At 40.2% G+C, this 12,485-nt stretch overlaps 1 protein-coding gene across 2 annotated transcripts in view; it reads left to right on the forward strand.

Moving 5' to 3' along the window:
• The window catches only part of BCAS1 (brain enriched myelin associated protein 1), a 113,436-nt gene that overhangs the window by 70,919 nt on the left and 30,032 nt on the right, over positions 1–12,485 (forward strand). For both annotated transcript variants that reach the window (XM_008013661.3, XM_008013687.3), the window contains 2 exons: positions 44–256; positions 10,881–10,922. In XM_008013661.3, coding sequence (XP_008011852.3) covers positions 44–256; positions 10,881–10,922 — 255 coding nt within the window. The remainder of the gene's footprint in view (positions 1–43; positions 257–10,880; positions 10,923–12,485) is intronic.

Genomic DNA, 12,485 nt, shown 5'->3' on the forward strand with positions numbered 1-12,485 from the left:
AGACCATTTTGAATGTTTTCCTTTCATTTTTTTAACTCTTTAGGGTGCTGAAAAGTCACCCACCACTTCAGCTGACCTTAAGTCAGACAAAGCCAACTTTACATCCCAGGAGACCCAAGGGGCAGTCAAGAATCCCAAAGGATGTAACCCATCAGGGCACACACAGTCCACCACAACCCCTGAAACTGCGAAGGAAGGCATCAAGGAGAAATCAGGCCCCACCTCTCTGCCTCTGGGCAAACTGTTTTGGAAAAAGGTAAGTCTAATTTTCAAGCTTTAGAGAGTCATCAGGATGGGGATGACTCGAGAAATTCTTTCTATTGGGCTAACTGTTGTACTCAACAATGTATGGAAGGTGTTTTTTCTTCTTCTTCAAAATGTCTCGACTTGCCATTGAGTTGAAGCCTTCTAATGTGTTCCCAGGAAGAATGAAATGCCTGTCATGTTATAAACATGTGTTTCATGGGGAAGAAGAGGAAATGAACAAGTAGAATTTTTCATTCTTTGAGTGACTTCATTTCATGACAGAGGGTTGTGGTATTTCATGATTTCATTTTCATTCTGAAATGGTTTAAAACTCTGGCTTCAGCCGGGTGCGGTAGCTCACGCCTGTAATTCCAGCACTTTGGGAGGCCAAGGCGGGCGGATCACGAGGTCGGGAGATTGAGACCATCCTGGTTAACCCGGTGAAACCCCGTCTCTACTAAAAATACAAAAAATTAGCCCGGCGTGGTGGCCGGCGCCTGTAGTCCCAGCTACTTGGGAGGCTGAGGCAGAAGAATGGGGTGAACCTGGGAGGCAGAGGTTGCAGTGAGCCGAGATCGTGCCGCTGCACTCCAGCCTGGGTGACTGAGCAAGACTTCATCTCAAAAAAAAAAAAAAAAACCTGGCTTCTTCGTGGTCTCTTTGAGCACTCTTACTCTGGCAAGATGAGCCACCTAGGGACTCTCTGTCTTCACTCCTCCCCAGTCAGGCAGAATCATTCATTATCAGCCACTAGGTCTCCACTCTCCTTTTAGAAACCTAGGGGGTGTCCATCAGTTCACCACTAGGGTAGGCACACACTGCTCTATGACAGGAAAAGTCAAACCACTGTCCGATTTTGTTCCCGTCTGAGGTCTGAGTGGTGCAAGGACAGGGGGATTAGGGCTGAGTTATTCTAGATCTATTCCTCAATTATCATTGCTGAGCAAGCCCCAGCTGCTACACATGTGCAGAGCTTGTGTCTGTTTTAAATTCGGCCAAAAGATGAGCAAGAAGTTGGAGATGAGGGTGTGGGTGGAATTCGTAGAGTTGGAAAAATCTAACTTCAGAATTTCATCAAAACATCTATTGCACTTGGCACACCACGCAAAGCAGATGATGAATGCAGATGTCACTGTGGTGTCAGCTTTACTCTCTCATCCAGAATCCAGCTGGATGCCAGGCCTGTTCCCTGTTTGCTTCCTGTCATACAGAAACCTTCCTTCTAGGTTCTTCCCAGAACACAATCTTCAATATTTCATAAAAACTTTGGATGATGTCAGCTTACACATTCTGTTGTAATCCTTTTTCTTCATCACCCGCCATTACTTATCTGAAAATATCTTTTACCAGCAATATAATAGAAGAAACAATTTCCAAGTGAGTTATACGCATATATGGGAGACAAGAGAGAAGACTTAAGTGGCCCATATTTGAATAATTTTAGTTAAATAATTATTACGTATTCATATGCATATTCAAGGTGCCTTAGGAAAAATAGAGTTAGCACATTAAATTTGAGATTAACGTATGTTTTGCTCAAGGTTAAAAAAGCATATGTTGTTTAAAAAGGAATCTAATAAAAAGGATAGGCCGGGCGCGGTGGCTCACGCCTGTAATCCCAGCACTTTGGGAGGCCGAGGCGGGCGGATCACAAGGTCAGGAGATCGAGACCATGGTGAAACCCCGTCTCTACTAAAAATAGAAAAAATTAGCCGCGCAGTGGCGGGCGCCTGTAGTCCCAGCTACTCGGGAGGCTGAGGCAGGAGAATGGCGTGAACCCGGGAGGCGGAGCTTGCAGTGAGCCGAGATTGCGCCACTGCACTCCAGCCTGGGCTACAGAGCGAGACTCCGTCTCCAAAATAAAAAATAAAATAAAAAATAAAAAATAAAAAGGATAGCGTTATATCAATAATCGTTCTGATAGTAGATAAATAATGGTAAATTTGGGTCCTCCAAGAAGCAGACACCAAGACAGAATTGACATGCAAGAGATTTGTTGGAGGAAGATATCTGTGAAGAAGTAGGAGTGGCAGGGCTAGGTACAGAGGGCCTTCAGACTACAGAGAGTTCTGACCATCTAGGAAGAAAGAGAGAGAAGGAAGGAGGAGTGGGTGGAGAAAGCCTCAAACTGAGGGTGGTTCTAAGAAAGTCCTGACCAAGCCAATGGAGAATCGTAGAGTACAGATTGCGTGTTCTGGGAGGCCCACACTGGACCGGAATGAATGGCTCAGTCAGTACTCCTGTCGTGCCCAGTCATTGGTAAGAGCCCCCAGGGAGAGGAGTGGATGCTAAAGCCATGACAGGTGGGACTGTCCTTCTTGCAGGAATCTGAACAGCACGTTTCCATGGCTGCTACAGATGATACGATATGGCAAAAACCACACAGGTGGCGTGCCAGTGGCTGAAGTTTGAGGAACACTGATGTAAGAGCTAAAAGTCTGAAATCAGACAGATCTGAGTTTGAGACTCAGTTCATCTCTATGAGCTTTCGTTTCCTCACTTGTCAGATGCAAATGATGACAGTACCTATGTCATACAAATGAAGTAAGGATTAAGAGAAATAATGATGGTAAAACCTCCAACACTGGACCTAGTACAAAAGTGCCCATTGAACAGTGTTACCTCTCATGTATTTCCTCTGTGCTCAGGAGGGTTGAAGAACTAACCGTGCCGACCTGTTTATCTTTCTGTACTGTCCAGTTTGAGAAAGCTGCTAAACTATTGCCTCAAGTGCTTATTTAAGGTTTGGAATCTACAAGAGATACAATGGTTCTTCTTTGAAGTTCAAGCTATTCCTTTGAAAAACAATGTCAGGACAACTTGACATTCATCTTCCTAATGATAGAACTTCGTTTATTTCAGTCTCACTGTCTTTTGTGCCACTCTTTAGCTTTATTTATTTAGTATATCATTAAAAATATGAAGTTAAAAGAAATCAAAAACCAAATCCCTTGTGTCTCTCCTTCTTGCGCCCAATCAGAAGAAAAGGCTCTACAAGGAAGTTTTACTTATTCAACAATATTTTAATTACTTCATTTGTGCTAAGTTGTTTTGTGCTAAATAGTTTGTGCTAAATACTAGGCATTGAAAAAGCAGCAGTAAACAAATGTCTACCCTTTCCTAGCTTATATTCTTGTAAGAAAGCGTATATTCTAGTAGAAAACAAAATGAGGACCTTTGTTTTCTTTAAATTACAAAGACTATGATTATAAAATCACCCTTGTAAATTTTTGAAGAGTTTTGAAAAATGCAAAGGGAAATTCTAGGAAATTCTTACATTTTCTTATATTTTCACTGATAACTAACCTCACCTCTCTTTCTTCTCTCATTTTTAATTGAAAAGCTTTCAAACATACTGATTTTCAAGTTTATAAGCCTGTAGTTATGGACAGCAGAAACGAATTTTTCCCAAAACAGGCTATGGATATGAACGTATAAGTTGTTTTGATTTATAGTCTTTATTGCTAGGGTAATTATTATTATAAAATTTAAAAAATACCTTTAAGGAAACCAATTTCAAATTATGTTGTATTTTCCAAAAACATGTTTAAAATGCAGTTAACTGGAGTAAATATGCCCTTTATTGTTCTGAGTAAACTGGGTTCTCACTTGCTCTGTGATGCAAATACAGGTTAAATGTGAGATCCAGGCATGGCTCAAAGAACTGACTCAAAGAGGATGCTATAATACATCAGTCATAAGTTATTTACACTATTTGAGTTTCTTTTCCTCATTTGTGGAATAAGAGGATTGGGATACATAATGTTGATAATTCTTGTGTATGGCAAGGCTTACATAACAGAATCAGAAAGGTTGAACTGTGTATCCCTGGACAAATTGCTTGACCACTCAAAGACCCTCCTTTCTAATCTGTAAAATAAGGACTATGTTTTTCTCACAGTATTGTTATAAGAAACCAATAATTGTACATATAAAGCACCTAATATATAGTATGTGCTCAGTGAATGATGTCCTCATTTCTTGAAGTATCAACAATCAGTGATCATGACTAAATATGCACGTGTGGCTTCTGGTGTTAACACCACCCTAAGTACAAAACAAGTATAAAATTCATTTGCTATCATCAAAAGATTTGAAATCCATTTGGAGGACCATGATACACACACACACACACACACACACACGCACGCACACACATGTATTTGTAATTAATAATTGATATATTTGGAATATCTTCAAAATAGCCCTTTTCTGCTTTCCTTTGGGGGAGACAAAGAGTGCGGTGGGAAAAGAATGTGCACTCTGAAGCCACAGAGACTTATCAAATCTCAGTTCTGACAGTGACTGACTGAATTTTAGCGGAGCACTTAAACTCTTGAGCCTCAGTTTCTTGAGTTATAAAATTGGCCAATGATATCTATCTTTCATGTTTATTGGGAGGAATGAGAAAGAAAGAAAAGAAAGAAAAGGAAGGAAGGAAGGAAGGAAGGAAGGAAGGAAGGAAGGAAGGAAGGAAGGAAGGAAGGAAGGAAGGAAGGCCAAATGACTGATATGCAGTGAATTATAACCCCATTCTGAAACAATGAAATTTGCAATTTAGTGTTACTCTCTGGAGTACAGGTAACAAATGCTATGGTTGTTTAGAAAAAGGAGCAATCAGTGTACGTCAAAATAGACTTAAAAACTTAAAAAATGTATCTGAATCATTTGGGTGATTTGTTTCAAATACAGATTTTAACACCTTCCCATGGGGATTCTGGTTGAGAAAGTCTGGGCATATGTCTGGACAATTATGGAAGCACTTGAAAGATGGGCTGACCAATCTGGGCTTAATAGAAAATGTCTTAGGGCTACTGTGAGCTTAATGAACTCAGAAGAGCTGTCACATGATCAAAACGATGCTTTCAGAAGACTCACGAGGAACAGGGCAAATGCTGGCTTAAGTGTTACCATATGAAAGTCTTTTAAAGAAACCTTAAGAGTTGAATTTGCTCTTTAAAGGAGAGGCAACTCTGTTATTCTAGTTTCTATGGATAAGTTATCTGCTGTTTAGCTCCCCTATTCTTAGCAATATAAATGTCCATACAGGATCCTGTAGATTTTAGACTAGATTTTTTTATTATCACTGTTAATGAGGCTGGACCTCAACTGTGGATCATCCACCACAACGTACTCATTGGCAGTAGAAAATAATGAACTGAAAAATGATACTCCTGGTTCCCTAGCTCACAGGCTTCCTGTTATATAGAGAACATACAGAAAGAAGGGAGAAGTTGCCTTCATTTGTCTTTATGTATGAGCATGGAAACGATGCCCAATACAAATACAGATTAAATGTGAGATTCAGGCTTGGCTCAAAGAGCTGACTCAAAGAGGATGCTATAATACATCAGTCAGCTTTCAAGGAGAGTAGAGACACACCTCAAGCCCCAAAGGCAGGTGTGATGTTCGAGTAAGAGCAAAGTTTTAATAGATGTTCCAGTAGAGACCTAGAAATTTAAGGAGATTGGTTTCCATTTTGAATACTAGCTTGGAATACACCATAAAGCACTGAACCCACTGCCTGACAATAATAGCCTAAGAGTGGCCCTATAATGTGGGTTGTCATCATTATTATCTTTATTAGCATTACTATCTTTTTCAGTTCTGTGCAATTGCATCTAATGCATGCTACTAAGCTGGAGGAATGCAAGCCAAATAAGAATATTTATTAAGAAACAAAACATATTGCAAGGAGCTGTCTTTGGAAAGGCCTCTGGAATCTGGCCTCGGCCCTGTTTATTCAAAATTTTTATCAGTTAACTTGGACAACGACCAAGTCAAAAGAACATTTATCAAGTTTACAAGCTGGGTGGGTTCACTAATGTAGTCCAAAATATAAACAATATGAATCTCAAAATAATGGCATAATGGGCTGAAGTTAGTATGACCTAGAATATTTGGTTTTCAAAGATCAACATGCCACTATGTTATGGTACTTGGGCCATCAAGATTTTAACTGACACCCACATTGTCCCCTACTCCATTCCAACTTTGGAACCTAATATAACCTATTAGTTAGCAGTGTTAAAAATGTCTGTTTATAAGGGGTTCAGTAGCAAACATACATCTGGCCCAAGCCGGCTTAAGAACATTTCAAAAGCAGCATAGAATTACTCAAGAAAAGTCCTAAATAGGTCTAGTAGATCTAGCCAATGTCACTTCTTCCCAGCATTTATAAAAATCACTACTGTTAATTGAAAATATACCATGTGCAGGTACCGTGCTAAGTGCTTTACATAAACAAAATAAATATCAGCAATTTTCATAGAATGCTGAGCATAAATGAATCCATGCCCACACAAATCCCATCCAGATGGTTCCAGGGATCCAAGATAGGTGATCATGAATCAGCCTGGGCTGCCATATGTCCCTTCTGGGTGGTCACCCCCAAGCCACACCACTGCCACCACCACAGCCACCAAGGAGATGATCCGTGCCAATTTATCCCACTTGTCACTGCTGCTGGGACTCCCAAGCCCACCGGAGTTCACCTGTCTCTTGCAAGGCAACAGGCAGAAAACGTTTTCCTTCCATGTTATGCTCAGCGCTGAAAGGAGAATCCCGCTGCAGCTGCTTGGACCCCAGAGTGACCCCATTTGGCAAGACCCACCGTTGGCATCCATACAGCCTTTTTTCTCTCCAGTCCACACCCAATTCAAGAGTAGCTGAGCTGGACTGGGTTGTGCTACCAGTCACCAGCACCCTACCCAGAACCGCTATTTCCCACAAGCCCTGGAGGTTGCTGATTCTGGAGTTCTTATTGCTCCTGGTAAATTCTCTCTCTAGGGTCCATTTCTTGAAACCTTTATTTTTGCTCCACTTCAGTGCATTCTGGCTTATAGAAAAGCCTATAAACAACTGTCCCCTAATTCCAGACATGGTTCAAGTTGTTCCTGCCCCTCCCCCCACGCATACCTTCCAGGATCTCCAACTCCCATGTAAATGAGAGTCTTCATGTAAGTACCAAGAAGAACCATGTGGGTTTGACTCCAGCCACCAGGCTTCAGTGAGTGGCAGCTCACTGAAATTCACTCAATTTCACTCACGGAAATTGAGTGAAAGCCTGTATAGGGAAATTCAGCCGTGATTTTCCCTATACAGGCTTTATTTTATTTTTCCTTAAAACAACGCCATGATCGGTAGATAGTCTAACAGTCAGCCTTTGAGTAAGTGAACTGAGGTGCAGAGAAGTGTGATTAATTTGCCCAAGATTGCATTGCTGAAACACTGAATTTGTACCTGATTCCTTAGTGTATGGTGCTCTAGACTTGGGTTCTGAGCAGATTTTCTTTTACATGTATCAAACGCTAAAAGGGGGATCAGAACCTGTCCTCTTACTATCCATTTTTGGATTCTTATATTAACTGGATATGTCGACAACTGCTAAAAGAAGGCTACACTTGTAGGCCAGTGTGCAAATGTACAAAAATAGTTCAAAATTATTTAGAATGGCTCTTGGACACAATCTGAGAAGCATTTAATCATTTACATAGTGCATTTATCTCCTGTTTTCATTCTGCTCCAATTCTCCTGGTGACATCAAGAATCTCTTCTTGGCCGGGCGTGGTGGCTGGTGCCTGTAATCCTAGCACTTTGAGAGGCCGAGTTGGGCAGATCACAAGGTCAGCAGATCAAGACCATCCTGGCTAACACAGGGAAACCCCGTTTCCACAAATTTAATACAAAAAATTAGCCGGGTGTGGTGGCAGGTGCCTGTAGTCCCAGCTACTCGGGAGGCTGAGGCAGGAGAATGGTGTGAACCTGGGAGGCAGGGCTTGCAGTGAGCCAAGATTGTGCCATTGTACTCCAGCCTGGGTGACAGAGCAAGACTCCATCTCAAAAAAAAAAAAAAAAAAGAAGTCTCTTCTTGATATTCACAGGCATTTATTACTGTACAAACACCTGCTGATCTCTTTTTTAAAGAAAGACTTAAAAACAATTAGAACTTAATGCGTGTTTTTTATTTATTGTACTTTTTAATACGTACTACTACTTACAGCAAGGATGTTGATATGACATTTACTCTAATGATAAGGCATTTCTTTTAAAATATATTTAACTTTAAAAAGGAAAATACATTTATGTAAAAAATATTAAGTAAAAATATATTTAAGTAAAAAGAGGATCAGTTTAAAGAAAAACATCAACTAAATAGAGGTGGTACATGGTCAGGTCAAGAATTATAACATGGTATGAAAATCATTGAAGTCTGAGAGATGCTCAACTGGATTAGTTCCCAAAATTAGTGCTTTACCAAATAGCCTGACTTTAAAAATATAAAATAGCAATTCCTTTTGAAACAGACAATATTTATAATGCCAGATTTAAAACATCAGAAAGATGTGGAGGTCTGAAACCATAATGAAGATTTTAAAAATCTCTTCAGAAGCAGCCACTTATATTCCTCACTATCACCTACATTGGTAATGGAATCTATACCAAGTTCCCAGTTGCTTCTGAAATATAGTGAGCAATGAACAGCCAGAAACTTTCTAGACACGGGCAATCAAAGATAAAAACTAGTCTTGTAGCAATAAACTGGGACAGGAAAAAGGGTATGAAAACCTAGAAGTACTGTTCTTAAATAATGGAAGAGTTTTCTCGGTCTAATATAAACAGTATAATGATTCCTGAAATTTTTGTGGGCTGACCTTAGGTCTGGCTTTAAAGATACCATTTGGTTCATTACCTGTTCATAGTATTAACTAGTGTCTGACTAACCTCAGAGAAAAGGGGTGCAGTTTCAAGAAAGTATCTGATTTGGTTTGACTGTGTCCCCACCCAAATCTCATCTCAAATTGTGATCCCCATAATCCCCAGGTGTCAAAGGAGGGACCTGATAGGAGGTGATTGGATCATGGGGGGAGCTTCCCCCATGCTGTTCTCTTGATAGCGAGTGAATTTTCATAAGATCTGGTGGCTTAATAAGGGGCTCTTCTCCCTTCACTCTCTCTTGCCTGCCACCATGTAAGATGTGCCTGTTTCCCCTTCCACCATGATTGTAAGTTTCCTGAGGCCTCCCCAGCTATGTGGAACTGTGAATCCATTAAACCTCTTTCCTTTATAAATTACCCAGTCTCAAGTAGTATCTTTATAGCAGTGTAAAAACAGATTAATACAGTAACACTACTGCTAATTTCTTCTGAACACACTGCAATTTCCTGATAATCAGAAGCTTCCAGAAATTCAACAATCTCTTTTAGGAACGTTTTTGTGCCCAGAGAAACTTCACTATGGGAAGAAGATAACTAGAAATAAATTATGCAATCTGAAGATCTCATCTAGAGAGACAATAAGTCTGTATGTGAAGAAAGAAGTTCACACAATTGCCAAAAAAATGTGTTTCTGACCCTTGAAGTCATCATAGCAGGGGAAAATTTGGTTTTTAGATGTAAAATAAATGCATTAGAAACATTTCTACCACTTTCTAGTTCTAGTTTAACTGGAACAACTGGCTTCACCTCTCTGAACCTCTATTTCTCACTCTGTAAGTGATCACAATACTTACCATTTTGGGGTGCTTTGAGTGAGATAATATATAATGCAAGATGCCTAGTGCAGAAGATATATTTGTAAATATCACTTCCTATCTTCCCCTCCCCTGGATGTCTTAAAGAAAAAAAATAGGACTTAGTAACAAAATGGATATAGACAGAGTTCTTAACTTGTAATCCAAGAGGAGAGACACAGAAGGTCTATGAATCCTGAAATTATTTGCAAAGTATATTGTTTATGTGCATTTCTCTGGGAGGAGAGTCCAGATCTATGAAATGAGTCTCAAAGTGGTCTGTAACATCCACACCCGTCCGTCCAGAAGTTTAAGAACCACCAAAAGAAAGATGCAAAAATGAACTCCAAAGTTGGCTGATAGAATAATTGTGACTTTGAAGTTTGACAGAATCGGGATAACTCCTATCCTACTTTGGGCAGGACTGCATATGCCAGAATTACTCCAGGGAGTAAAATGGTATTTGAATGTAGATATGTAGGACTGCAGCAATCTAGCCTTCCACAGACATGTTTTAGTCAAATTGAACTTTGATTTGATGAACTTGGTCTAGACTGAGGCCTGATGAAAGCAGCGGCCCCTGCTGCTGGCCCCTGTCTATGGTCAGGATAGGGCTTAGACCTTGCCTATAGTATTATAAAGCCTGCTTGCTCAAAAGGACCACTGAATGAGTTTCTCTGGACTTATTACCAGAATTTTCCTGAGCAGCTTCTTTGTTTTTACCTAACAGTGACTCTGTATTGAATGATTAATTGCATTTCTCTCTTTTCATCAGCTAGTAGAAAATATAAAGACAAGTATGTTGCTTAACTACAGCAGTTAGCATTTTCTGTGACAACACTTCTGCTTGCTCCATTTGTATCATGGCTGCATCCGTGTTTTAATTTTCTCTTGGTTGCATTTTAAAATACATAACTATATATATACATATATATGTACACATATATACTGTTTTCATTTTTGTAAGTCTCCTTCAAGTCCTTTTTAGAATGAGGTGTACATAGGCAATTCAGCGTCCCCAAATGCACCACAAGACTGTGAGCCCAACTAACCCTTTGCTTTTATGTAACAATTTTGTTTTTATAACCTTTTAACTCTCACTTTTGTTTTTATCTTCCTTTAGTCAGTTAAAGAGGACTCAGTCCCCACAGGTGCAGAGGAGAATGTAAGTTACACATTGCACGGCAGAATCATTCCATTCTCATCTTCCGCCATGTTGGACAATGGGGCATTTTCAGCTCTGGGATCCTGTGTTCTTGCATGCTGCCAGTGTGATTTGTTTGTTGTAGACTCTTTCACCCCATATGTGATTAGGGACGCATGGAGGATAACATTGGATGAATTTTTGTAACTCTCATTGAATCAGTGCAAAATAAATGCAAAATCAGGGCACGAATTTTTAGAATTGTTATCAGTAGGGGCTGAAAGAGTCTACTACACGTAAGAACAGCTTTGTGCCTCCTTGAGGGATAATGATGCTCCGCCTGCTGCTTCATTCCACCTTGACTGCTCGTTCACTCTTATTTCCATGGTAATCCAGTTTCTTACTAATTCTGGGCGGTACCCAGGACAGGGAGTTGCATCAGGCATGAGAATATCTTGCAGCAATAGACGCTGAGAATGTCAGTCTCAGGTTAAGACAGCTGACTCCACAGGTCTACCTCTGAGATAGAGACATTGAGCCTCACTGTTTTCCTGGCTTTTAATCTTCTAGAGGAATCATCAGAATTTTCAAGACAGTACATTCATCCCTGAAAGGGATAGTGCTATATAAAGCACCACCAAAACATAGCTTCCAGGGAGATTAATAAAATGACCTCGTGAATTTCAGACCCAAAACAACAGCTGTCTGCCCTGAAAGAAGTACAGTCTTTGGGAAATTTTTATAAGTAGGGATAAGTGAATTCACAGCTCCTTAAGATAGAAACCGGACATTATTGTTTTGCCAAAGCAAAACTGTTCTGGGTGTCCCTTATTCACTTGCCATAAATAGGGAGTGTGTTTTTATTTTTATTTAGTTATGGGAACTGAACAGATGTTGAACATCCAAACACGTTCCTGAAATGTTGTCTGTGACGTGGAATAAAAATTAGAATGGCTATGTTATGATTTTTGTTGGAAGAAAAATCTTGAAATTGTGTCCAGAGTGGGTTCCTTCCAGTGGGTTCTTGGTCTCACTGACTTCAAGAAAGAAGCCGCAGACCTTCACAGTGAGTGTTACAGCTCTTAAAGGTGGCACAGACCCAAAGAGTGAGCAGCAGCAAGATTTATTTTGAAGAGCGAAAGAACAAAGCTTCCACAGCATGGAAGGGGACCCAAGTGGGTTGTTGCTACTGGCTGGGGTGGCCAGCTTTTACTCCCTTATTTGACCCCACCCACATCCTGCTGATTGGTCCATTTTATAGACCACTGATTGGTCCATTTTACAGAGTGCTGACTGGTGCGTTTACAAACCTTTAGCTAGACACAGAACACTGATTGGTGCATTTTTACAGAGTGCTGATTAGTGCATTTACAATCCTTTAGCTAGACACAGAGCACTGATTGGTGCATTTTTACAGAGTGCTGATTAGTGCATTTACAATCCTTTTGCTAGACAAAGTGCTGATTGGTGCATTTACAATCCATTAGCTAGAAACAGAGCGCTGATTGGTGCATTTTTACAGAGTGCTGATTGATGCGTTTACAATCCCCTAGCAAGACAGAAAAGTTCTCCAAGTCCCCACTC

Source organism: Chlorocebus sabaeus, chromosome 2, assembly GCF_047675955.1.
Source record: "Chlorocebus sabaeus isolate Y175 chromosome 2, mChlSab1.0.hap1, whole genome shotgun sequence".
Lineage (NCBI taxonomy): Eukaryota > Metazoa > Chordata > Mammalia > Primates > Cercopithecidae > Chlorocebus > Chlorocebus sabaeus.